Source organism: Scyliorhinus canicula, chromosome 2 (assembly GCF_902713615.1).
Source record: "Scyliorhinus canicula chromosome 2, sScyCan1.1, whole genome shotgun sequence".
NCBI classification, from domain to species: domain Eukaryota; kingdom Metazoa; phylum Chordata; class Chondrichthyes; order Carcharhiniformes; family Scyliorhinidae; genus Scyliorhinus; species Scyliorhinus canicula.
In genome coordinates, this window is record NC_052147.1 from 145,705,527 (window position 1) to 145,732,975 (window position 27,449).

The window sequence follows — 27,449 nt, forward strand, 5'->3', positions numbered from 1 at the left end:
TCTACTTATCCTTAGCCTGAAGCTCTCCCAGGCCATTCACAAATTTGGCATCCTATTTGACCCAGAGATGTGTTTCCAACCATGTAACTATTTCATCACCAAAACTATCTTTTCACTTCCAGGACATTGCCCCTATCTGCCATTCACCTCGTCGGCTCCTGAAACCCTCGTCCTCTAGACGGAGCTGTTCCAATACTGTCCTGGTCAGCTTTCCATTGTTCACCTTTCAAAAACTCAACAGCATCCAGACATCTGCTCCCAAACCCGAACTTGCACAAAGTGTCACAGATCCCTGAAGTCACAGGTGGAGTGATGAAATTGGGGAGGTGCAAGAGGTCAGAAATGGAGAATTGTGGGGCTGGAGGAAGTTGTGACCTTTAGAGTTCGCTACCGCAGAGGGCTGACATTGCGTTTATTCAAAGCTGATAAGGAAAGATTTTTGGCCAGTAAGTAATCAAGGTTTGGGGATTGGGCAGTGTATCGCAGCTAAGCTTTAGGATCAATCATAGTCTTGCTGTATGGCAGAGCAGGCTTGAGGATCGGGGATCAGAGGAGGAAGAGGATAGGGTGGGTGGGGGGAGGGGGGTGGATTGTGGAGGTTAGGGAGGGCGAGGGAGTTCTTCTACTTCCCCCCTGTGCACAGGATGTACTCTCGGATTGATTTTTTCATGGTGGTCAAAACGCTGTTGCCGGAGGTCATCGACACCAGTTACTCGGCGATCGTGGTTTCAGACCAGGCGCTGCACGGGGTGGACTTGCAAGTGGACCACGGGGGGGTCCAGAACCCGCAGTGGAGACATGACGTAGGTTTGTTAGTAGATGAAGAGGTTTTGAGCGAGTGAGGGCTGCCATTCAGGTGAGATCTCAGCCATCACACTATGGGAGGTGTTCAAGGCAGTGGTTTGGGGGGAGTTTATATCGATCCAGGGGCATTGGGATAAGATGGAGGAAACGGAGATGACAAGGTTTCTGGATGAGATTCTGCGGATGAACAGGAGGTGTTTGGAGGCCCTGGAGGCGGGATTGTTGAAGGAGAGGCAGAAGCTCCAGGTGGAGTTTGGGCTGGTGTCCACGGGGAAGGCGATAGGCCAGTTGCGGGGTGGTCAGAGGTGCAGTGAATCAGTACGGGGAGAAGGCGAGTAGGATACTGGTCCACAAACCCAGAACGCAGGAGGTTGCGAGGGAGGTCGCAAGAACATAAGAACATAAGAACTAGGAGCAGGAGTAGGCCATCTGGCCCCTCGAGCCTGCTCCGCCATTCAATTAGATCATGGCTGATCTTTTGTGGACTCAGCTCCACTTTCCGGCCCGAACACCATAACCCTTAATCCCTTTATTCTTCAAAAAACTATCTATCTTTACCTTAAAAACATGTAATGAAGGAGCCTCAACTGCTTCACTGGGCAAGGAATTCCATAGATTCACAACCCTTTGGGTGAAGAAGTTCCTCCTAAACTCAGTCCTAAATCTACTTCCCCTTATTTTGAGGCTATGCCCCCTAGTTCTGCTGTCACCCGCCAGTGGAAACAACCTGCCCGCATCTATCCTATCTATTCCCTTCATAATTTTAAATGTTTCTATAAGATCCCCCCTCATCCTTCTAAATTCCAACGAGTACAGTCCCAGTCTACTCAACCTCTCCTCATAATCCAACCCCTTCAGCTCTGGGATTAACCTAGTGAATCTCCTCTGCACACCCTCCAGCGCCAGTACGTCCTTTCTCAAGTAAGGAGACCAAAACTGAACACAATACTCCAGGTGTGGCCGCACTAACACCTTATACAATTGCAACATAACCTCCCTAGTCTTAAACTCCATCCCTCTAGCAATGAAGGACAACATTCCATTTGCCTTCTTAATCACCTGTTGCACTTGTAAACCAACCTTCTGTGACTCATGCACTAGCACACCCAAGTCTCTCTGAACAGCGGCATGCTTTAATATTTTATCGTTTAAATAATAATCCCGTTTGCTGTTATTCCTACCAAAATGGATAACCTCACATTTGTCAACATTGTATTCCATCTGCCAGACCCGAGCCCATTCACTTAACCTATCCAAATCCCTCTGCAGACTTCCAGTATCCTCTGCACTTTTCGCTTTACCACTCATCTTAGTGTCATCTGCAAACTTGGACACATTGCCCTTGGTCCCCAACTCCAAATCATCAATGTAAATTGTGAACAATTGTGGGCCCAACACGGATCCCTGAGGGGCACCACTAGCTACTGATTGCCAACCAGAGAAACACCCATTTATCCCAACTCTTTGCTTTCTATTAATTAACCAATCCTCTATCCATGCTACTACTTTACCCTTAATGCCATGCATCTTTATCTTATGCAGCAACCTTTTGTGTGGCACCTTGTCAAAGGCTTTCTGGAAATCCAGATATACCACATCCATCGGCTCCCCGTTATCTACTGCACTGGTAATGTCCTCAAAAAATTCCACTAAATTAGTTAGGCATGACCTGCCTTTAACGAACCCATGCTGCGTCTGCCCAATGGGACAATTTCTATCCAGATGCCTCGCAATTTCTTCCTTGATGATAGATTCCAGCATCTTCCCTATTACCGAAGTTAAACTCACTGGCCTATAATTTCCTGCTTTCTGCCTACCTCCTTTTTTAAACAGTGGCGTCACGTTTGCTAATTTCCAATCCACCGGGACCACCCCAGAGTCTAGTGAATTTCGGTAAATTATCACTAGTGCATCTGCAATTTCCCTAGCCATCTCTTTTAGCACTCTGGGATGCATTCCATCAGGGCCAGGAGACTTGTCTACCTTTAGCCCCATTAGCTTGCCCATCACTCCCTCCTTAGTGATAACAATCCTCTCAAGGTCCTCACCTGTCATAGCCTCATTTCTATCAGTCGCTGGCATGTTATTTGTGTCTTCCACTGTGAAGACCGACCCAAAAAACCTGTTCAGTTCCTCAGCCATTTCCTCATTTCCCATTATTAAAACTCCCTTCTCATCCTCTAAAGGACCAATATTTACCTTAGCCACTCTTTTTTGTCTTATATATTTGTAAAAACTTTTACTGTCTGTTTTTATATTCTGAGCAAGTTTACTCTCATACTCTATCTTACTCTTCTTTATAGCTTTTTTAGTAGCTTTCTGTTGCCCCCTAAAGATTTCCCAGTCCTCTAATCTCCCAGCAATCTTTGCCACTTTATATGCTTTTTCCTTCAATTTGATACTCTCCCTTATTTCCTTAGATATCCACGGTCGATTTTCCCTCTTTCTTCCGTCCTTCCTTTTTGTTGGTATAAACCTTTGCTGAGCACTGTGAAAAATCGCTTGGAAGGTTCTCCACTGTTCCTCAACTGTTCCACCATAAAGTCTTAGCTCCCAGTCTACCTTAGCTAGTTCTTCTCTCATCCCCTTGTAATCTCCTTTGTTTAAACACAAAACACTAGTATTTGATTTTACTTTCTCACCCTCCATCTGTATTTTCAATTCCACCATATTGTGATCGCTCCTTCCGAGAGGATCCCTAACTATGAGATCATGAATCAATCCTGTCTCATTACACAGGACAAGATCTAGGACCGCTTGTTCCCTCGTAGGTTCCATTACATACTGTTCTAGGAAACTATCGCGGATACATTCTATAAACTCCTCCTCACGGTTGCCTTGACCGACCTGGTTAAACCAATCGACATGTAGATTAAAATCCCCCATGATAACTGCTGTACCATTTCTACATGCATCAGTTATTTCTTTGTTTATTGCCTGCCCCACCATCTCGTTACTATTTGGTGGCCGATAGACTACTCCTATCAGTGACTTTTCCGCCTTACTATTCCTGATTTCCACCCAAATGGATTCAACCTTATCCTCGATATCACCGATGTCATCCCTTACTATTGCCCGGATGTCATCCTTAAATAACAGAGCAACACCACCTCCCTTACCATCCACTCTGTCCTTCCGAATAGTTTGATACCCTCGGATATTTAACTCCCAGTCGTGACCATCCTTTAACCATGTTTCAGTAATAGCCACTAAATCATAGTCATTTACGATGATTTGTGCCACTAACTCATTTACTTTATTCCGAATACTACGAGCATTCAGGTAAAGTACACTTATGTTGTTTTTTTTACCTCTGTTTTGAATCTTAACATCTCCAGTTTTATTCCTTTTGTTATTACTGGGCCTATTCACTGTGCTCCCCTCAGTCACTGTACCTTGTACTGTCGCCCTTATGGATTTCTGACTATGTCTTCTCTGCCTTGCACTTTTCCCCTTACTTCCTTTTGTTTCTGTCCCTGTTTTACTACCTTCCAACTTCCAGCATTGGTTCCCATCCCCCTGCCACATTAGTTTAAACCCTCCCCAACAGCTCTAGAAAACACCCCCCCTAGGACATCGGTTCCAGTCCTGCCCAAGTGCAGACCGTCCGGTTTGTACTGGTCCCACCTCCCCCAGAACCGATCCCAATGCCCCAGGAATTTGAATCCCTCCCTCTTGCACCATCTCTCGAGCCACGCATTCATCCTATCTATCCTGACATTCCTACTCTGACTAGCTCGTGGCACTGGTAGCAATCCTGAGATTAGGTGAAGGACGGGATAGGAAGAGTAGTCCTGAACCCGGTGGTGGTGAATGGGGTATTCAAGGAATTTTATGGAGGCTTTATGACTCGGAGCCAGTGGGGGGGTGGGGGGTGGGGGAAGCGCAATGCCTTGGTTCCTGGATGGGGTTGGAATTCCCCAAGGTGGAGGAGGACCTGGTGGAGGGGCTGGGGACCCCCATTGGACTGGTGGAGGGCATGGGAACGATGCAGGAAGGGAAGGCCCCAGGCCCAGATGGGCTTCCTGTAGAATTTTATAAGAAGCTTTGCAAAGACCTAGGGCCCCTGCTGGTGAGGGAAAAGGGAGAGCTTCCCCCTACGTTATCGCAGGCGTCTGTTTCCCTAATACTAAAGAAGGATAAAGATCCAGAGCAGTGCATGTCCTGTATCCCAATATCGCGATTAAACGTGGAGGCTAAGTTGCTGGAAAAGATCCTGGCCTCACGAATTGAGGTCTGAGTGCCGGGGGTAAAAGGGGAAGATCAGACGGGGTTTGTAAAGGGGAGGCAACTGTCGTCGAATGTTAGGAGACTACGAAACATGTTAACGATGCCCCTGGAGGGACAGGATGTGGAGGTGGCAGTGGCAATGGATGCAGCGAAGGCTTTTGATCGGGTGGAATGGGACTGCTTGTGAGAGTCTGCAAGTTCTCCCGTGTCTGGCCGTTCTTCTGAATTCACCTTCTGTGAACCCAAACAGGCGCCGGAGTGTGGCGACGAGGGGATTTTCAGAGTAACTTCATTGCAGTGCAATTTAAGCCTACTTGTGACAATAATAAAGATTGTAATTATTAATAAGTGTTATGATGATTCGTGATCGGAAAGGGGTTTATAGACTGGGTCCGATTGTTGTGTAAGGCACCAGTAGCCCGCATGTGGATGAATCGGGTGAGCTGGGTGTACTTCAGGCTACGCCCATGGGACAAGGCAGGGGTGCCCACTCTCCCTGTTGCTTTTTGCCTTGGCAATAGAGCCAATGACAATGGCGCTTAGGGCATTGAGAGGCTCGAAAGGGATTGTGAGCGGGTGGGGGGGGAGGGTTGAGCACAGAGTCTCGCTGGGCCGGAAAAGTTGCTGCTTTATATCTCGGACCCACTCAACGTATGGAGGAAATTCTGAGTATTCTGGAGGGGTTTGACCGGTTTCCAGATAGAAGCTTAACATGGGGAAGAGTGAGGTGTTCCCGATCAAGGCCAGGGGGTACGAGAGGACGTTGGGTAAGCTGCCATTCAAGGTGGTGGGGGCGAGCTTCAGATATTTGGGTATCCAGGTGGAGCAGGGATGGAGACAGCTGCATAAATTGAACTTGGTGTGGTTGGTGGAACAGATGAGGAGGGATTTGAAGAGGTGGGATGTGCTGCCACTGCCACTAGCTGAGCAGGAGTAGACAGTGAAAACGATGGTGTTGCCGAGGCTCTTATTTGTCTTTCAGAATTTCCGATATTCGACTGTAAATCATTTAATCTTGGGGCTTGTGTGGTCAGAGAACACCCCATGGGCTAAAAAGGTGCTGTTGTAACGGGGGCGGATTGGCTTTGCAAAACATTTTATTTTTTAATTTATAGTATCCAATTATTTGTTTTTCCAATTAAAGGGAAATTTAGCCAGGCCTATCCACTTGGTCTGCTCATCTTTTGGGTTATGGGGGTGACACCCACGCAGACACGGGGAGAATGTGCAAACTCCACACGGACAGTGACCCAGGGCTGGCATCGAACCTGGGACCTCGGCGCCATGACGCAGCAGTGCTAATCACGGCGACACCGGGCGCGATCCTCACGTTTTTCACGAGGAGCCGCGATTCTCCGACCCGGATGGGCCGAGCGGCCGACTGTTCCCGACCGGTTGACGCCGGCGGCAGCCACACCTGGTCGCTGCCGGCGTGAACATGGCGCCAGCAGCTGTTTTGTAACTTGTGGGGGGTGGAGACGGGAGTGAGCACCACGACCGTGCTCGGGAGGGGACTGGCCTGCGATCGGTGCCCACCGATTGTCAGGCCGGCGTCTCGACGGGACACACTCTTTCCTCTCCGCTGCCCCGCAAGATCAAGCCGTCACGTCTTGCAGGGCAGCGGAGGGGAAGACGGCAACCGCGCATGCGCGGGTTTGAGCCGTCAGCCGTCGTGACGTCAGCCGCGCATACACGGGTTGGAGCCGGCCAACCTGCGCATGCGCGGCTGATGTCATTAGGCGCGCCGGCCACGTCATTCTTGGCACGCCGGGCCTTGACGCCAGCAACAAGTCCCCGCAGCCAGGATTCACGGCACGGCCCTCCTAGCCCCCCCCCCCCCCCCCCGGGAGGGGGGGGGGGGGGAATAGGGGGCAAGGAGAGGCCTCCGACGCCGTCGTGAACCTCTCCGGGTTTCACAACGGCGTTGGGCCTTGCGGAGAATTCTGCCCACTGTGTCTCCCCTAGACCTTGCAAAATATAATGAATTATTATTCAGGAACAAACATTATTGTGGTGAGGAAGTGGGTAGGGGGGAGGGGTTAGCGTGGGGGCGGATGGAGGCAGCCTCTTGCAGGGAAACGAGATTAGGCGCATTGTTGATGGCGCCTCTGCCTTCTCGCCGGTGAAGTGTTCCACAAGCCCAGGGGTGATGGCGGCCTGCGGGTGTGAGGAAAGTTGCAGCAGCATCTGAGGTTGGAAGTTGCTTCGGTGTAGGCACCGATTTGCGATAATCACAGATTTGCACCTGGGGGGGAGGGGGGATGGGCCGACGGCGGTTGGACGTGAGGTTTCGGGGCTGGAGGCAGGCAGGGATCAGCTTTGCCAGTTTAGAGGATCTGGAGGAGGAATATGAGCTGCCGAGTGGGAAGAGTTCAGTTACTTTCAGGTGCGGGACTTTGTGAGGAAGCACGTTCCGTCCTTTCCCAGTTTGCCATCAGACCACAAGAGCAGAATTAGGCCATTTGGCCCATCATGTCTGCTCCAGCATTCAATCATGGCTGATATTTTCTCATCCCCATTCTCCTGCCTTCTCCCCATAACCCCTGATCCCCTTATTAATCAAGAACCTATCTATCTCTGTCATAAAGACACAGTGATTTGGCTTCCACAATGTTCTGCGGCAGAGTTCCACAGATTCACCACCCTCTGGTGAAAGAAATACCGCCTCATCTCTGTTTTACATGATCGTCCCTTTAGTCTGAGATTTTGCCCTCTGGTTCTAGTTTTCCCTACAAGTGGGAAAATCCTCTCCATGTCCACTCTATCCAGGCTTCGCAGTATCCTGTAAGTTTCAATAAGATCCCTCCTCATGCTTCTAAACTCCAATGAGTACAGCCCCAGAGTCCTCAACCATTCCTCATACAACAAGGGATCATTCTTGTGAACCTCCTCTGGACCCTTTCCAAGGCCAGCACATCCTTCCTTTGATACGGGATTCAAAACTGCTCACAATACTCCAAAGTGGGTCTCACCAGAGCCTTATACAGCCTAAGAAGTACATCCCTGGTCTTGTATTCTAGCCCTCTTGACATGAATGGTAACATTGCAGTTGCCTTCCTAACTGCCGACTGAACCTGCACGTTAACCTTAAAAGAATCGTGAACAAGGACTCCCAAGTCCCTCTGTGCTTCTGATTTCCAAAGCATTTCCCCATTAGAAAATAGTCTCTGCCTAAATTCCTCCTTCCAAAGTGCATAACCTCACACTTTTCCACATTGTATTTCATTTGCCACTTCACTGCCCACTCTTCTAGCTTGTCCCAAATCCTTCTGCAGCCCCCTTGCTTCCTCAATACTACCTATCCCTCTACAGATCTTTGTATCATCTGTAAACTTAGCAACAGTACCTTCAGTTCCATCTTCCAGATCATTAATGTATATTGTGAAAAGCTGTGTTCCCAGCTGAGGCACAGCACTAGTCACTGGCTGCCATCCTGAAAAAGACCCCTTTATCCCTACTCTCTGCCTTCTACGTCAGCCAATCCTCTATCCATGCCAGGATCTTCCCCTTAACACCATAGGCTCTTAACTTCTTTAACAGTCTCCTATGCGGCACCTTTTCAAAGGCCTTCTGCAAATCTAAATAAATCACGTCCACTGATTCTCCTTTTTCTAACTTCGTTGTTACCTCCTCAAAGAACTCTAACTAAAAGATTTGTCAGACATGACCTCCCTTTGACAAAGCCGTGCTGACTCAGTCCTATTTTACCATGCACTTCCAAGTACTTTGCGATCTCATCTTTAATAACAGACTCTAAAATCTTACCAATGACCGAAGTCAGGCTAACTGGCCTATCATTTCCCGTCTTCTGCCTCCCTCCCTTCTTAAATTGTGCTGTTAGATTAGCCACTTTCCAGTCCCCTCTGTGACCCTTCCTGCCTCCAGTGATTCCTGAAAGATCACCACCAATGGCTCCACAATTTCCTCAACTATGTTTTTTAGGACCCTGGGGTGTAGTCCATCCAGTCCAGATGACTTATTCACCTTCAGACCTTTCAGTTTATCCAGAACCTTCTCTTTAGTGACGGCCACTGCACTCACCTCTGCCCCCTGGTTCTCCTGGAGCTCTGGCATCTCACTGGTATCTTCCACCATGAAGACTAATGCAAAGTAACTATTCAGTTCATCTGTCATTTCTTTGTTTCCTATTATTACTTCACCAGCCACATTTTATAGTGGTCTAATGTCTAGTTTTGCCTCTTTCTTACCTTTTATATATTGGAAGAAACTCTTCCGATGTTCTTTTATATTACTTGTTAACTTGCACTCATATTTCATCTTCTTCCCCCCTTATTGCTTTTATCGTTGTCCTCTGCTTGCTTTTAAATGATTCCCAAGCTTGTGTTCCAAGCCCACGAGCCTGTAGACCCTAGTCGAGACCGGAGTGTGCCTCCAGGACTGGCAGCACCAGGTGGCAGGGGAGCCTCAGGGGTTAGCTGCGCTCGTATCCCCTTCCCAAAGAGAAGCCTGGGGGACATCAGGCACCTCGAGGGAGGAGGAGGTGATGGCCCCGTGCCAGTGATTCCACAGGGGAGGTGCCGGAACACTGCAGCACCTCGGCCTCCCACCTCCTGTACCTGGCGCATCTAAAATACCTGAGCAGCAGCTGAGCCCATCCAGGCCCAGACACCCCAGAAGACACCCCAGAAGACCCCCCCCCCCCCCCCCCCTGGTCTCAGGGCAGGAATCATTTCATGCCGTTTCCACTCCTGCTGTACTGTCTGAGGAACCACCTAGACATAGCGTTAGGGCCTGTAAGGCCAGAAAGTTAGACACGTGTTAAGTAGTCAAAGGTGCAGGGCACAGTTGAGTTATAGGGGCTAGGGTACAAACCTGTACACATTTGTTCACATTAAACACCTGTTATCACTGTTACAACCTGTTGCGGTGCTCTGTCAGATGGGTGTGACAGGTGGCTAGTCTGGGCTGGCCAGAGGAGGGGGTGGGGGTGGAAGGGCGCACATTGTGGCTGCCAAAAACGTCTCCTTACCTTTATACTCTATTCCTTTAGCTATAAATGTCAACATTCATTTCACTTTCTTTATTATCTTCCTTACCTGCATGCTCGTTTTCTGTAACTCATGAACAAAGATCCCCAGATCCCTCTGCATCGGAGCATCCCGAAGTCTTTCCCCATTTAGATAATAAGTTGCCGTCCCATTTATCCAACCAAAATTCCTGACTTCACACGTTAACCTCCATCTGTCACATTTTGGCCCACTAGCCTAACCTGTGTATATGAATTTGGAAAGTTCATATTTCCTCATTGCAACTTACTGTCCCACCTATTTTTGTGTCGTCTGCAAATTTGGCTGTAGAACCTTCTGTTCCTGTATCCAAGTTGTTAATATCGATTGTAAATAGTTGGGACCTAAGGAGTGAACCCTGTGGCACCCCACTAGTTACATCTTGTTGTCCAGAAACACACCCTTTTATCCTGAATCTGTCTCCTGTCCATCAGCTCGTCTTCGACCCAAGCTAATAAATTACCTCTAATCATCTGATCTAATCTTGTGAATTAACCTTCTGTGTGGCACCTTATCAAATGCCTTCCAGAAGTCCAGATATACTACATCTACAGGATCCCCATTATCTACTTTACTTATTGGGTAATCCATCTGGGCCCGGAGCTTTACCCAACGGCATTAAACCAAACCATTTCATAATCTCCTCGGGGCCCAATAGGGATTCCAATTCCTCCCTTCTCTCCCTCTCCAGCCCGGGAAGCACAATTCCTCCAAAAGCTGCTTCATGGGCGAATTCTCCTTCAGGGGCTCCCATCTATAAAGACTTCAATAAAAGGCTTCAAGCACAGTATTAACCTTTGATGGGGTGGAAACCAACCTGCCATCCTAGTCCCTTACTTGCACCGTCTCCCGGGAGGCAGCCAGCCGCCTCAGCTGGTGTGGTAAATATTTTCTCCCAGTGTTCATAGCACATCCCCCTCAAGCGCCACAGCTGGCTCACCACCTTACCCATTGAGAGGAGCTCAAATTGTACCTACTCGCCAGCAACTTTGTGTAGGGGCAAGCGGGTACAGGCGGTCCACCTCAAAGATAGAATGAACCAGCCTCTGCCGCTCCACTTCCCAATCCTTTCCTTGTGTGACTTGGAAGAAATTAACTCCCCCACCCCGTCTAATGACCGCCTTAAGGTCCTCCCAGAACATTGAGGATGAGATAGACTTATTAAACATGATGTGCTCCTCAATGGTGGAGGATATGCCCTCCAAGATCCTTTGCCAACCACGTCATGACCAATCACCACGGCAGACATTGAAAGGGACGTTGCTCGAAAACCAGATCCACAGAATGTGGGCATGATCTGAGATATCAAATTCCCAGCACCCCCGTTCTTCACCCCAGGAAGGGGCGACCTACCCATGATAAAAAATTAAATCTGATAATAAACCCGTGGTCATGGGAGATGCAGTCCGTCAGATTTTGGTCTTTCATTCTGTCTGGCAATCCCACGATTCTAAGATTCTGTCTCCTGGAGCGGTACTCCACATCATCCACCTTTGGCCCTCAGTGCTTTACTATCACCAGACAACGATACCATCTCAGTTCCCAAGGAGACAATCTGATCGATTTGCTTCGAGAGAGCTGCCTCCATACCCTGTAACGCCAATGCCGAGTAAATGGGAGCTTGTAGAGGTCCTCGGAGACAGCCCACTGCTGTTTCTGAAATTCCGTTGCCAAGGTCCCTGTAAGCATCTCTGCCGTCAATGGAGAGGCCAGAGGCCGCAGTCACGGCCTCCGCCATTTTCTCAGCAGAAAAGCCTCGAGAAGCTTACGAATCAATCGACAAATCTTTATTTGCTGGCCTTCGTAAATACACCGAGTCCCACAGGCGTCGTCCACACATGCTCTCTGGTGGCGGGAACTCAGTGTGGAAGGGTCGGGGGGGCAGCCTGTGGGGGGGAGGGGGGGGTCTGACCCCGGCGGGGGGGGTGCCTCTGATGTGGTCTGGCTCGCGATCGGGGCCCACCAATCGGCGGACCGGCCTCTTTGGCGGGGGAGCCTCGTTTCTTCCGCGCGGCTCCTGTAGTCCTGCGCCAAGCAAGATATTCCATCCAGTGGAGAAATCTCCTCTCACTATTCTCAAGATATTAAATGAATGGATTCATAAAATGTGCTTACATACACAGTTAATAAGCATTGCCCAGTAAATGGTGATAACATTAATGGCTGTGGAAATCGCACGGCTCGATATTTACCTTGATGTCTGATTTCCTTTAATATATAAATATTCCCTAGATGGGAGAGAGGTTCCAGGGTTTCTGAGGCTACGGGCCAAGTCCTGGAAAATGGGTTTAGGTGCTTGATGACCAGCATGGGTGTGATGGGCCGAAGAGTCTCTTTCCATGCGTAAAAATTCTATGACTCTGTCTCTCAATTCAATCTAGTTCAACATGGGGGTTTGTAGTGTTGAGTTAGAGAAAACTGTATGCAGCAGTGCTAAAAATAACTGTATTTCTATTTTTTAATCTAGAAAGGTTCACGAAAACGTTTCAGTCTGGATTTATCAAGGTATAGACCTTCATTAACGGCGATTACAAGTGTAGAGAGTGAGCCTGAGGAACATCCTGAAACTCAAGCTGCAGCTGATAAAGTCAAGCATGAGGAGAGTGGCCAGCAGGAACAGGTCAGCTGATGTGTATTCAAGGTTAGAGGGTCATGACAACTGGACTAGTGTGCAGTGATTTTTTACATATGCAGCACAATGGAATATATTTGCATCCTGGGTGTGATGTTGGAGTTTTCCCTCTTTTGGTGAAGATCAAGTTATTCGGGATCTACTGCCTCGAGTCAGCAAGCAACATTAGTGTGACCAACAATAATTAGAGCGGGCAGACTGAGGGGCCTGGATATCTGACCATGCACAGAAACGGTCACACAGGGCACAGGACGTGCACACAACACACTTTTTTTATCATAGAATTTACAGTGCAGAAGGAGGCCATTCGGCCCATCATATCTGCACTGGCTCTTGGAAAGAGCACCCGACCCAAGGTCAACACCTGCACCCTATCCCCATAACCCAGTAACCCCTCCCAAAACTAATGGCAATTTTGGACACTAAGGGCAATTTATCATGGCCAATCCACCTAACCTGCACATCTTTGGACTGTGGGAGGAAACTGGAGCACCCGGAGGAAACCCACGCACACACGGGGAGGATGTGCAGACTCCGCACAGACAGTGACCCAAGCCGGAATCAAAACTGGGACCCTGGAGCTGTGAAGCAAATGTGCTATCCACAATGCTACCATGCTGCCCCTAAAGTACTTGTTGTAATTGACTCAGGTAGCGCCTATTATTCATCCTGCCTTATCGTTCTCATGAGGGAAACGTGCAGCCAGCATTTCCCACACTGCTTCTTTCTTGCACATATGTGGGAGGCACCAGATTTCAGGTATTAGTGATGCCACTTATGGCTTTGTCTCCCTCTCTTCCTCAGAGCATCTCAGCTTGTCCTTCAACTAAATACTGGGAAAATAAAAGCCATCGCCTTTGGTACCCACCATTACTCCATGACTCTACCTGCCCTTAGTCTGTAGCTCAACCGCGCTATTCACAAATTTGGCATCCTATTTGACCCAGAAATGTGTTTCCAACCATGTAACTATTTCATCACCAAAACTATCTTTTCACTTCCAGGACATTGCCCCTATCTGCCATTCACCTCGTCGGTTCCTGAAACCCTCGTCCTCTAGACTGAGCTGTTCTAATGCTGTCCCGGTCAGCTTTCCATTTTTCACCTTTCAAAAACTCAACAGCATCCAGACATCTGCTCCCAAACCCGAACTTGTGAACCTTTGGAATTCGCTACCACAGAGGGCTGACATTGTGTTTATTCAAGGCTGATGATGATAGATTTTTGGACTACAAAGGAATCAAGATTTGGGGATTGGGAAGTTTAGGATCAGCCATAATTTTGTGTACGACAGAGCAGGCTTGAGGGGCTGAATGGACCTACTTCAGCTTCCATTATTGTCCTTCTGGTCATGCTCTGCATGGTTGATATAATCTTGTGTGGCCCTAGGATTGACCAGCCTTTTATCTATCTTATAAGCCAAGAATGGTCTGGTGATTTCATGGTGTCTTGTTCCATTCTTTCAGCTTGTAACTGGTATGAATGAGGGCATCTTTTGTGTCAAATTCAGTCAGAGATGTCTAGCTGCATATATCTGTACTTAAAACTGACATACGTGTGGCATTGCTAAACAGAATACAATTTTTATATTATTCTGCCCTGCCTCCCTTCCAGTGGCATCCATGGAGTGCGTGGTCCCACATTTGGCAGCTCCCACTCGAGAGTACTTTTTTGGACCTTTTCCCCGCTTGTTGGGCGGATGTTTTGGTGAAATAAAGGTGTGGAGGTTGTAGTGATATGCATCACCTTATATACACAAGGGGTTAATGTAAATACACTACAACTAAGTAAAAACTAGAAGACACGCAACCAATGGACCATTAGAATAGGACACAACCAATGGGTAATCAGGACACCCAGAGATGGTAGTTCCACAAGGGGGCACTGCACAACCCATATAAAAGGACAGGGCACACATGCACTGCTTCTTCCACAGCCAGACACCTAAAGAGTTAGACAGGGTTGATCAGCAGCAGCATCACACCCTAGTACGTGGCTTAGAGCAAGCTGGTATAGTTAGACTGAGTTACTAGAGAGGTAGATTAGCAGAGAGTTGAACTTATTTAAAAACTGTGTTAATAGTTCAATAAACTCGTTGAACTCATTTCATAGTCTGGAGCATCCTTTCGTAGAGACTACATCAAGAAAGCAGCTTATGTTACACAAAGTAACATAACACAACAGAGGTGACTGAAGAAAGTTAAAGTTAAAGGTGATGCTAGTGGATGGATCTATGGACCAGAAGTGGGTTGAGAAGAAGAGAGTAGTTGGAGCAAGAGAATATTCATGCGCCATAGGTCAAGTTGGAGGAAGATAAAGGGTCAGCCCTGATTGTCCAGTGGTCAACGGAACAGCTGGTGGACTTTTTAAACAAGACATTCACCGGCAGAGGAGGGAAACCCAGGGAGACCTAGTCAAGGTGGTGGAACCATTAAAAGCTGGATTTGATCGTACGGAACAGAGTCTGGAGCCCCAGGGTCAGGCCATTCGGAAAGTGGAGGAGGGCGGTGGGGAAGCACGAGGAGCAGTTTACCTCATTGGTAGCTGAGATTGGAATTATGCGGGAGACCCAGAAGCAGTTAAAGGAGAAGGTGGAGGACCTGGAGAATCGCTCTCGGAGACAAAGTCTAAGAATCGTGGGGATGCCTGAAGGCATCGACGAAGCGAATGCTGGCTCATATAAAGCTAAGATGCTGGAGAAGCTGATGGGGGAGGGGGACTTCGACCAGCCCTTTGAGGTCAACCGGATGCTGATGAGGAATCCGCAGGTGTACGAGCAGTCAATGGCGATGGTGGTATATCTCCACCGATTCCTGGATAAGGAGAAGATATAGAGGTTGGCAAGGCTGATGAGGAGGTGCAGCTGGGAAGGCAACGAGCTCTGGGTGTACCAGGACCTGGACGCGGACCAGGCGAAGAGGAGAGCCGGGTTCAATCGGGTAAAGAGTGCCCTCTTCAAAAAGGAGGTGAAGTTCAGGATGCTGTACCCAGCCCGCCACTGGGTGACTTTCAAAGCCGAGAACATTATTTTGGGACACCAGAGGAGGCGATGGAGTTAGGAGACAATGCACTGGCAGGAGAAGGAGGACATTGAACTGTGGAGGAGGATTGAGGTGATGTTTGCTTTTTCGGTCTTTTTTCTTTTTGGAGAACTTCTCTGTTTTATTTTAAATTTAGAGTACTTAATTATTATTTTTCCAATTAAGGGGCAATTTAGCGTGGCCAATCCAGCTAACCTGCAACTCTTTGGGTTGTGGGGGTGAAACCCACACAGACACGGGGAGAATGTGCAAACTCAGACAGTGACCCAAGGCTGGGATTCGAACCTGGGTCCACAGCGCCATAGTCCCAGTGCTAACCAATGTGCCGCGTGCCACCCGGAACGTCTCTCTTTTGAGCTGTTTTGTTGGGTTCTGTGGCGGGATGATTAGGGAGTGTGGAGGTGGAGTGCACCTTTTTCTTATTCCATTGTTGTTTGCGCTATGGAGATGTGTGAGCATGGGGAGGGGTATCAGTGGGGGACAGGACGCTCCAGCACCAGATGGGTGGGTTAGTTAATGGGAGCACAGTGGGGGTGGCCAGGTGGTTAGCATAGTAGAGGGGAATGGCGTTGTTGTTTTCTTCGGTGGAGGGGGGGCTGCTGACAAAGGTGTGATTGCTATGGCGTAACAAGAAAAGGTGTGGTGATGGTGGGCATCCAAGGGTGGGCCCGGAGGGTCGCGTGACACGAGCTGGGGACTCCCCCAAGAAAAGATATGATTGACCGGCAGGAGAGGGGGCAGGGTGCTCCCCAACCAGGTTGGTCACATGGAATGTGAGAGGGCTGAATGGGCCAGTCAAATGGTCACATGTGTTTGTGCGCTTCAGGAGCTTGAAGGCGGACATGACCGTTTTATAAGGAACACACTTGAAGATCTGGGATCAGACTAGGCTTGGAAAGGGTGGGTAGGGCAAGTCTTTCATTCGGGATCAGACATGAAGATGCGGGCAGGTGGCAGTGCTGGTAAATAAACGGGTGGTATTTCAGGTGGGTAAAGTTGTGGCAGATTCGGAAGGGATGTTCATGATTGTGAATGGGAAGTTGGAGTTGATGCCGGATGGGAACCAATGCAGGAAGTTGGAAGGTAGTAAAACAGGGACAGAAACAAAAGGAAGTAAGGGGAAAAGTGCAAGGCAGAGAAGACATAGTCAAAAATCAAAAAGGGCGGCTGTACAAGGTACAGTGACTGAGGGGAGCTCAGTGAATAGGCCCAGTAATACTAAAAGGACTAAAACTGGAGATGTTAAGACCGCTTGACGGCTGTGGAGCTGCGGATGGACTCACTTTGGAGCATCCGCGATGCTGAGGAGGTCGTGAATAGCACGTTTAGCGAGTTGGTCGCACCGCAAGTGAAAATTAATGAGGGAGATAGAAAATGGGTGACCAAAAGAAAGAGCAAGAGTAAGAAGGCAGTGCAGGTGTCCCCTGTGGTCATCTCCCTGCAAAACAGATATACCGCTTTGGGTAATGTTGAGGGAGATGGCTCACCAGGGGAAGGCAGCAGCAGCCAGGTTCATGGCACCGTGGCTGGCTCAGCTGCGCAGCAGGGCAGGAAGAAAAATGGCAGGGCTATAGTGATAGGGGACTCGATCGTAAGGGGAATAGACAGGCAGTTCTGTGGACGCAATCGAGACTCCAGGATGGTATGTTGCCTCCCTGGTGCAAGGGTCAAGGATGTCTCGGAGTGGCTGCAGGACATTCTGAGGGGGGGTGGGGGGGGGGGGGTGAACAGCCAACTGTCGTGGTGCACATAGGCACCAACGATATAGGTAAAAAACGGGATGAGGTCCTACAAGCTGAATTCAGGGAGTTAGGAGTTAAACTAAAAAGTAGGACCTCAAAGGTAGTAATCTCAGGATTTCTACCAGTACCACAAGCTAGTCAGAGTAGGAATGTCAGGATAGATAGGATGAATGCGTGGCTCAAGAGATGGTGCAAGAGGTTGGGATTCAAATTCCTGGGACATTGGGACCGGTTCTGGGGGAGGTGGGACCAGTACAAACCGGACGGTCTGCACCTGAGCAGGACTGGAACCGATGTCCTGGGGGGGGGGGGGGGGGGGGGGGGGGGGGGGGGTGTTTGCTAGAGCTGTTGGGGCGGGTTTAAACTAATGTGGCAGGGGGGTGGGAACCGATGCAGGAAGTTGGAAGGTAGTAAAACAAGGACAGAAGCAAAAGGAAGTAAGGGGGAAAGTGCAAGACAGAGAAGACATAGTCAAAAATCAAAAAGGGCAACAGTACAAGGTACAGTGACTGAGGGGAGCTCAGTGAATAGGCCCAGTAATACTAAAAGGAGTAAAACTGGAGATGCTAAGATTCAAAACAGAGGTAAAAAAACCAACATAAGTGTACTTTACCTGAATGCTCGTAGTATTCGGAATAAAGTAAATGAGTTGATGGCGCAAATCATCGTGAATGACTATGATTTAGTGGCCATTACTGAAACATGGTTAAAGGATGGTCACGACTGGGAGTTAAATATCCGAGGGTATGAAACTATTCGGAAGGACAGAGTAGATGGTAAGTGAGGTGGTGTAGCTCTGTTATTTAAGGATAACATCCGGGCAATAGTTAGGGATGATATCGGTGCTATGGAGGATAAGGTTGAATCCATTTGGGTGGAAATCAGGAATAGTAAGGCGAAAAAGTCACTGATAGGAGTAGTCAATCGGCCACCAAATAGTAACGTTATGGTGGAGCAGGCAATAAACAAAGAGATAACTGATGCATGTAGAAATGGTACAGCAGTTATCATGGGGGATTTTAATCTACATGTCGATTGGTTTAACCAGCTCGGTCAAGGCAACCTTGAGGAGGAGTTTATAGAATGTATCCGCGATAGTTTCCTAGAACAGTATGTAATGGACCCTACGAGGGAACAAGCGGTCCTAGATCTTGTCCTGTGTAATGAGACAGGATTGATTCATGATCTGATAGTTAGGGATCCTCTCGGAAGGAGCGATCACAATATGGTGGAATTTAAAATACAGATGGAGGGTGAGAAAGTAAAATCAAATACTAGTGTTTTGTGTTTAAACAAAGGAGATTACAATGGGATGAGAGAAGAACTAGCTAAGGTAGACTGGGAGCAAAGACTTTATGGTGGAACAGTGGAGAACCTTCCAAGCGATTTTTCACAGTGCTCAGCAAAGGTTTATACCTACAAAAAGGAAGGACGGTAGAAAGAGGGAAAATCGACCGTGGATATCTAAGGAAATAAGGGAGAGTATCAAATTGAAGGAAAGAGCATACTAAGTGGCAAAGATTAGTGGGAGATTAGAGGATTAGGAAATATTTAAGGGGCAACAGAAAGCTACTAAAAAAGCTATAAAGAAGAGTAAGATAGAGTATGAGAGTAAACTTGCTCAGAATATAAAAGCAGACAGCAAAAGTTTTTACAAATATATAAAGCAAAAAAGAGTGGCTAAGGTAAATATTGGTCCTTTAGAGGATGAGAAGGGAGTTTTAATAATGGGAGTTGAGGAAATGGCTGAGGAACTGAACAGGTTTTTTGGGTCGGTCTTCACAGTGGAAGACACAAATAACATGCCAGTGACTGATAGAAATGAGGCTATGACAGGTGAGGACCTTGAGAGGATTGTTATCACTAAGGAGGGAGTGATGGGCAAGCTAATGGGGCTAAAGGTAGACAAGTCTCCTGGCCCTGATGGAATGCATCCCAGAGTGCTAAAGGAGATGGCTAGGGAAATTGCAGATGCACTAGTGATAATTTACCAAAATTCACTAGACTCTGTGGTGTTCCCGGTGGATTGGAAATTAGCAAACGTGACACCACTGTTTAAAAAAGGAGGTAGGCAGAGAGCAGGAAATTATAGGCCAGTGAGCTTAACTTCGGTAGTAGGGAAGATGCTGGAATCTATCATCAAGGAAGAAATAGCGAGGCATCTGGATAGAAATTGTCCCATTGGGCAGACGCAGCATGGGTTCATAAAGGGCAGGTCGTGCCTAACTAATTTAGTGGAATTTTTTGAGGACATTACCAGTGCAGTGGATAACGGGGAGCCAATGGATGTGGTATATCTGGATTTCCAGAAAGCTTTTGACAAGGTGCCACACAAAAGGCTGCTGCATAAGATAAAGATGCATGGCATTAAGGGTAAAGTAGTAGCATGGACAGAGGATTGGTTAATTAATAGAAAGCAAAGAGTGGGGATTAATGGGTGCTTCTCTGGTTGGCGATCAGTAGATAGTGGTGTCCCTCAGGGATCCGTGTTGGGCCCACAATTGTTCACAATCTACATAGATGATTTGGAGTTGGGGACCAAGGACAATGTGTCCAAGTTTGCAGATGACACTAAGATGAGTGGTAAAGCGAAAAGTGCAGAGGATACTGGAAGTCTGCAGAGGGATTTGGATAGGTTAAGTGAATGGGCTAAGGTCTGGGAGATGGAATACAATGTTGACAAATATGAGGTTATCCATTTTGGTAGGAATAACAGCAAACGGGATTATTATTTAAACGATAAAATATTAAAGCATGCCGCTGTGCAGAGAGACCTGGGTTTGCTAGTGCGTGAGTCACAGAAAGTTGGTTTACAGGTGCAACAGGTGATTAAGAAGGCAAATGGAATTTTGTCCTGTATTGCTAGAGGGATGGAGTTTAAGACTAGGGAGGTTATGTTGCAATTGTATAAGGTGTTAGTGAGGCCACACCTGGAGTATTGTGTTCAGTTTTGGTCCCCTTACTTGAGAAAGGACATACTGGCACTGGAGGGTGTGCAGTGGAGATTCACTAGGTTAATCCCAGAGCTGAAAGGGTTGGATTACGAGGAGATGTTGAGTAGACTGGGACTGTACTCGTTGGAATTTAGAAGGATGAGGGGGGATCTTATAGAAACATTTAAAATTATGAAGGGAATAGATAGGATAGATGCGGGCAGGTTGTTTCCACTGGCGGGTGACAGCAGAACTAGGGGACATAGCCTCAAAATAAGGGGAAGTAGATTTAGGACTGAGTTTAGGAGGAACTTCTTCACCCAAAGGGTTGTGAATCTATGGAATTCCTTGCCCAGTGAAGCAGTTGAGGCTCCTTCATTACTATCAAACTATTCGGAAGGACAGAGTGGATGGTAAGGGAGGTGGTGTTGCTCTGTTATTTAAGGATGACATCCGGGCAATAGTAAGGGATGACATCGGTGCTATGGAGGATAAGGTTGAATCTATTTGGGTGGAAATCAGGAATAGTAAGGCGAAAAAGTCACTGATGGGAGTAGTCTATCGGCCACCAAATAGTAACGAGATGGTGAGGCAGGCAATAAACAAAGAAATAACTGATGCATGTAGAAATGGTACAGCAGTTATCATGGGGGATTTTAATCTACATGTCGATTGGTTTAACCAGGTCGGTCAAGGCAACCGTGAGGAGGAGTTTATAGAATGTATCCGCGATAGTTTCCTAGAACAGTATGTAATGGAACCTACGAGGGAACAAGCGGTCCTAGATCTTGTCCTGTGTAATGAGACAGGATTGATTCATGATCTCATAGTTAGGGATCCTCTCGGAAGGAGCGATCACAATATGGTGGAATTTAAAATACAGATGGAGGATGAGAAAGTAAAATCAAATACTAGTGTTTTGTGTTTAAACAAAGGAGATTACAAGGGGATGAGAGAAGAACTAGCTAAGGTAGACTGGGAGCTAAGACTTTATGGTGGAACAGTTGAGGAACAGTGGAGAACCTTCCAAGCGATTTTTCACAGTGCTCAGCAAAGGTTTATACCAACAAAAAGGAAGGACGGAAGAAAGAGGGAAAATCGACCGTGGATATCTAAGGAAATAAGGGAGAGTATCAAATTGAAGGAAAAAGCATATAAAGTGGCAAAGATTGCTGGGAGATTAGAGGATTAGGAAATATTTAAGGGGCAACAGAAAGCTACTAAAAAAGCTATAAAGAAGAGTAAGATAGAGTATGAGAGTAAACTTGCTCAGAATATAAAAACAGATAGTAAAAGTTTTTACAAATATATAAGACAAAAAAGAGTGGCTAAGGTAAATATTGGTCCTTTAGAGGATGAGAAGGGAGTTTTAATAATGGGAAATGAGGAAATGGCTGAGGAACTGAACAGGTTTTTTGGGTCGGTCTTCACAGTGGAAGACACAAATAACATGCCAGCAGAAAGCAGGAAATTATAGGCCAGTGAGTTTAACTTCGGTAATAGGGAAGATGCTGGAATCTATCATCAAGGAAGAAATTGCGAGGCATCTGGATAGAAATTGTCCCATTGGGCAGACGCAGCATGGGTTCGTAAAAGGCAGGTCGTGCCTAACTAATTTAGTGGAATTTTTTGAGGACATTACCAGTGCAGTAGATAACGGGGAGCCGATGGATGTGGTATATCTGGATTTCCAGAAAGCCTTTGACAAGGTGCCACACAAAAGGTTGCTGCATAAGATAAAGATGCATGGCATTAAGGGTAAAGTAGTAGCATGGATAGAGGATTGGTTAATTAATAGAAAGCAAAGAGTTGGGATAAATGGGTGTTTCTCTGGTTGGCAATCAGTAGCTAGTGGTGCCCCTCAGGGATCCGTGTTGGGCCCACAATTGTTCACAATTTACATTGATGATTTGGAGTTGGGGACCAAGGGCAATGTGTCCAAGTTTGCAGATGACACTAAGATGAGTGGTAAAGCGAAAAGTGCAGAGGATACTGGAAGTCTGCAGAGGGATTTGGATAGGTTAAGTGAATGGGCTCGGGTCTGGCAGATGGAATACAATGTTGACAAATGTGAGGTTATCCATTTTGGTAGGAATAACAGCAAACGGGATTATTATTTAAACGATAAAATATTAAAGCATGCCGCTGTTCAGAGAGACTTGGGTGTGTTAGTGCATGAGTCACAGAAGGTTGGTTTACAAGTGCAACAGGTGATTAAGAAGGCAAATGGAATTTTGTCCTTCATTGCTAGAGGGATGGAGTTTAAGACTAGGGAGGTTATGTTGCAATTGTATAAGGTGTTAGTGTGGCCACACCTGGAGTACTGTGTTCAGTTTTGGTCTCCTTACTTGAGAAAGGACGTACTGGCGCTGGAGGGTGTGCAGAGGAGATTCACTAGGTTAATCCCAGAGCTGAAGGGGTTGGATTATGAGGAGAGGTTGAGTAGACTGGGACTGTACTCGTTGGAATTTAGAAGGATGAGGGGGGATCTTATAGAAACATTTAAAATTATGAAGGGAATAGATAGGATAGATGCGGGCAGGTTGTTTCCACTGGCGGGTGACAGCAGAACTAGGGGGCATAGCCTCAAAATAAGGGGAAGTAGATTTAGGACTGAGTTTAGGAGGAACTTCTTCACCCAAAGGGTTGTGAATCTATGGAATTCCTTGCCCAGTGAAGCAGTTGAGGCTCCTTCATTACATGTTTTTAAGGTAAAGATAGATAGTTTTTTGAAGAATAAAGGGATTAAGGGTTATGGTGTTCGGGCCGGAAAGTGGAGCTGAGTCCACAAAAGATCAGCCATGATCTAATTGAATGGCGGAGCAGGCTCGAGGGGCCAGATGGCCTACTCCTGCTCCTAGTTCTTCTGTTCTTATGTTCTTTTGTTCTTATGTTTTGGTAAATGTTGATGCCCCAAACTGGGACAATGTGGAGTTTAGGAGGCGGGTGCTGGGCAAGATCCTAGATCTTAGTCATGAGAGGGAACTTTAACACGTGCATTGAACCAGGTTTGGACCGGTCGAGCCTGAGGTCGGGGAGGGTGTCAGTGGTGGCAAAGGAGCTGAAGGGGTTCATGGAGCGCATAGGTGGGCTGGGAGTTGGGGGGGGGGGGGGGGGGGGGGGGGGGTGGATCCGTGGAGGTTTAGGAGGCCGAGGGTAAGACAGTTCCTGTACTTCTCCCACGTGCACAGGGTGTACTCTCGGATTAATTTTTCATGGTGGACAAGACGCTGCTGGAGAGAGTTGCCAACTCGGGGTATTCGTTGATTGTGGTTTCAGACCACAAGCCGCACTGGGTGGGCTTGCAAGTGGACCGTGGGAGGCCCAGCGCCTGCAGTGGAGACTGGATGTAGGGTTTTTAGCGGATGAGGAGGTGTGTGAGCGGGTGAGAGCCGCCATTCGGGATATGTGGAACTAAACGATATGGGTGAGGTCTCGGCCGCCACTCTATGGGAGATGCTCAAGGCAGTGGTTAGCGGGGATTTCATATTGATCTGGGCGCACAGGGAAAAGGTAGAACAAGCAGAGATGACAAGGCTGCTGGACGGGATTCTGCGGGTGGACAGGAGGTATTCGGAGGCCCCGCAGGCAGGATTGTTGAAGGAGAGGCAGAAGCTCCAGATGGACTTTGGGCTGGTGTCTACGGGGAAGGCAGTGGGACAGATGCAGGGGGTCAGAGGGGCAGTGAATGAGTACGGGGAGAAGGATTCTGGCCCACCAACTCAGAAAGCAGGAGGCAGAGAGGGAGGTCAGAAGGGTGAAGGACAGGAGGGGAAGAGTGGTACTGGGCCCATTGGGGATGAATGGTGTACTTGAGAAGCTTTACAGGAGGCTTTATGAATCGGAGACCCCGGCCGGTTGGGGGTGGGGGGTGGGCAGGGGGAGGGGGTGGAATGCATTGGCTCCTGGATGGAGGAGGACCTGGTGTAGGGGCTAGGTTCCTCCATTGGACTAGTTGAGGTGATGGAGGGCATGGGAATGATGCAGACAGGGAATGACCTGGGCCCGGATGGGCATCCTGTAGAATTTTATGAGAAGTTTTGCGGTGACCTGGGGCCCCTGCTGGTGAGGGCATATAATGAGGTAAGGGAAAAGGGAGAGCTTCCCCCTACGTTATCGCAGGCGTCTATTTCCCTAATACTAAAGAGGGATAAAGATCCAGAGCAGTGCAGGTTCTATATCCCAATATCGCTATTAAACGTAGAGGCTAAATTACTGGCAAAGATCCTGGCCTCGCGAATCGAAGACTGTGTGCCAGGGGTGATAGGGGAAGATCAGACGGGGTTTGTAAAGGGGAGGAAACTGAATGGGATAATGATTCACTCGGAGGGACAAGACGTGGAGGTAGCAGTGGCAATGGATGCAGAGAAGGCTTTTGATCGGGTGGAATGGGACTGCTTGTGGGAAGTGTTAGGACGGTTCGGGTAGGGGTTTGTGGAGTGGATTGTTAGGGGCTGGTTTAGCACAGTGGGCTAAGCAGCTGGCTTGTAAAGCAGAACAAGGCCATCAGCGCAGGTTCAATTCCCGTATCAGCCTCCCCGAACAAGCCCCTAGGTCTTGCCAAATTTAACAAATTATTACTGGGCAGTAAACATTGCAATGGTGAGGTGGAAGGTAGTGGGTGAGAGGTCGGCATGGAGAAGGATGGAGGCGGCCTCCTGCAGGGAAGCGAATTTATGATCATTGTTGATGATGCCTCTGCCGTTCTCGCCGGTCAAGTGTTCCACAAGCCCAGTGGTGATGGTGGCTCTGCGGGTGTGGGGACAGTGACAGCAGCATCTGAGGTTGGAAGCATCTGGGCACCGATGTGCAACAATCACAGATTTGCACTGGGGGGGGGGGGGGGGATGCGAATGCGAAGTTCCAGGGTGCTGTCAGGCAGGGATGAAGCAATTTGGGGACCTGTTTGTGGGCGGCAACTTTGCAAGTTTAGAGGACCTGCAGGAGGAATATGAGCTGCCCAGTGGGAATGGGTTCAGATACTTACAGGTCTGGGATTTTTGAGGATGCAGGTGGCATCCTTTCCCAGTTTTACGCCCTTGGGATTACAGGATAAGGTGTTATCGAGGGAGGGAGTGGGTGAGGGCAGGGTGTCTGAGGTATATAGGGAGGAGAAATTGAGGGTGCGGGGGAAATGGAGGCTTTGAGGAGAGTGAATACGTCCTCATCATGTGTGAGGCTCAGCCTTATCCAGTATAAAGTAGTTCACAGGGAGCATGTGGCTGTGGAGAGGATGAGCAGGTTCTTTGAGGGGGTAGAGGATGGGTGTGGGCGGTGTGCAGGGGAGGACTGCGAACAGTGTTCACATGTTTTGGGTATGTCCTAAACTGAAGGGGTTCTGGAAGGGGTTTGTGGACGTAATGTCCGACGTGTTGAGGGCGACATCACCCCAAGTTCAGAAGTGGCGCTATTTGTGCTGTCAGAAGACCCGCGAGTCCAGGCGGTGAGAGAAGTCAATGTTCTGCCCTTTGCCTCCCTGGTAGCCCGGAGGCAGATTTTGGTGGAGTGGAGGAACTCGGAGCCACCGAAACCGGGGATTTTGGTGAGCGGCCTGGCGGAGTTCCTCAGGTTGGAGAAAATCACGTTTGTCTTAAGAGGGTCGGTCGATGGGTTTTTCTTGGAGGTGGAAATCGTTCACCAACATCTTTAAGGAGAATTGAGGCGTCAGCAAGGGGTGGGTGGATCGGGGGAGATAAAGGGATTAAAATGGGGAAGGCAGGATGGGAGGAAGGGCAGGGGGAAACAGTCCCCAAGTCCTTCAAAAGAGTGTTAGCAAATGAAATTTAACAGGGAGCCATGCAAGGAGACATTATGACAGGTGATCTATATCTTGGTGGAAGAGGTGGGTTTTAAGGAGGACAGACAGAAGAAAAGTCTTCGCAAGTGAATTTCAGAGTTTAGGGCTGGACAGCTGAAGTCACAGACCCCAGTAGTGGAATGAAATTGGGCAGGCTCAAGAGGCTGAAATTTGGAGAGATCACAGGCGGGCGTAATTCTCCGTTCCTGAGACTAAGGGCTGGATTACCCAATTGCCGACGCCGAAATCGCAAAATGCGACTGGGTGGACCCCCTTACCTCACACACCACTAAACCGCCTGATTGCACACCCTTCGTTATACGCACCTGCAGCGCTACAGGGTGGGGGCTCTGGGTTGGCAGTGACAGCGGGTCTGGTCAATGGGATGAAGGATGATGACAACCTGCTGTGTGATGAGTTCTGGTGCTCCACATCATCTGAAAATGTCTGACTCTTGGCACCTTCCACCTGGGTGATCCCTGCATGCGAGCTGGCTAGCCCATCACATTGTCCCATCGAATCACGGGATAGGGGTGCTAGGGACAATTGGGGGGGGGGGGGGGGGGGGGGGGAAGAGCACGGTCCACTCAAAGAGCCTGCACTGGTCCCCCCACCGTTCCGGCCAGCCCAGACCAGCCCACCCCCACACCCATCAGACAGAGCACCGAGACAGGTTTTAACGGTGTTAACAGGTTTTTATTGTGCAGAAATATATACAGTCTGTGCCCTAGCCCCATAACTCAACTGTGCAATGCACATGTGTCAACTTAACTGGTGTCTAACTTCATAGGGGCTGGTTTAGCACACTGGGCTAAATAACTGGCATTTAAAGCAGACCAAGGCAGGCCAGCAGCAAAGTTAAATTCCCATACCAACCTCCCTGAACAGGCGCCAGAATGTGGTGACTAGGGTCTTTTCACAGTAACTTCATTTGAAGCCTACTTGTGACAATAAGCGATTTTCATTTCATTTCTGGCCTTGTGGGCCCTAACACTATGCCTGAGTCCACGGTGCTGCGCTGTTTTGGCACCTCCCCCACGGGAGACACCAGCATGGGCACCTCCTCCTCCCAAACCATTGTCAATTGCCGGAAAAATCCATCTGGTTCAATAATGTTCTTCAGGGAAGGAACGTGACTCCAGATTTACAGTATTGTGATTGATGCTTAAAATTCTCTCAGCAATAGGCAAAAAATACCCACATCCCATGAACAAATTACTGAACAAAACTCTTTACCCTCCAT

At 48.2% G+C, this 27,449-nt stretch overlaps 1 protein-coding gene across 1 annotated transcript in view; it reads left to right on the forward strand.

Annotated features, from left to right (window-relative positions):
* The window catches only part of LOC119958997, a 44,631-nt gene that overhangs the window by 11,539 nt on the left and 5,643 nt on the right, over positions 1 to 27,449 (forward strand). The window contains exon 3 of the mRNA XM_038787536.1: positions 12,529 to 12,681. Within this exon, the coding sequence (XP_038643464.1) occupies positions 12,529 to 12,681 (153 nt within the window). The remainder of the gene's footprint in view (positions 1 to 12,528; positions 12,682 to 27,449) is intronic.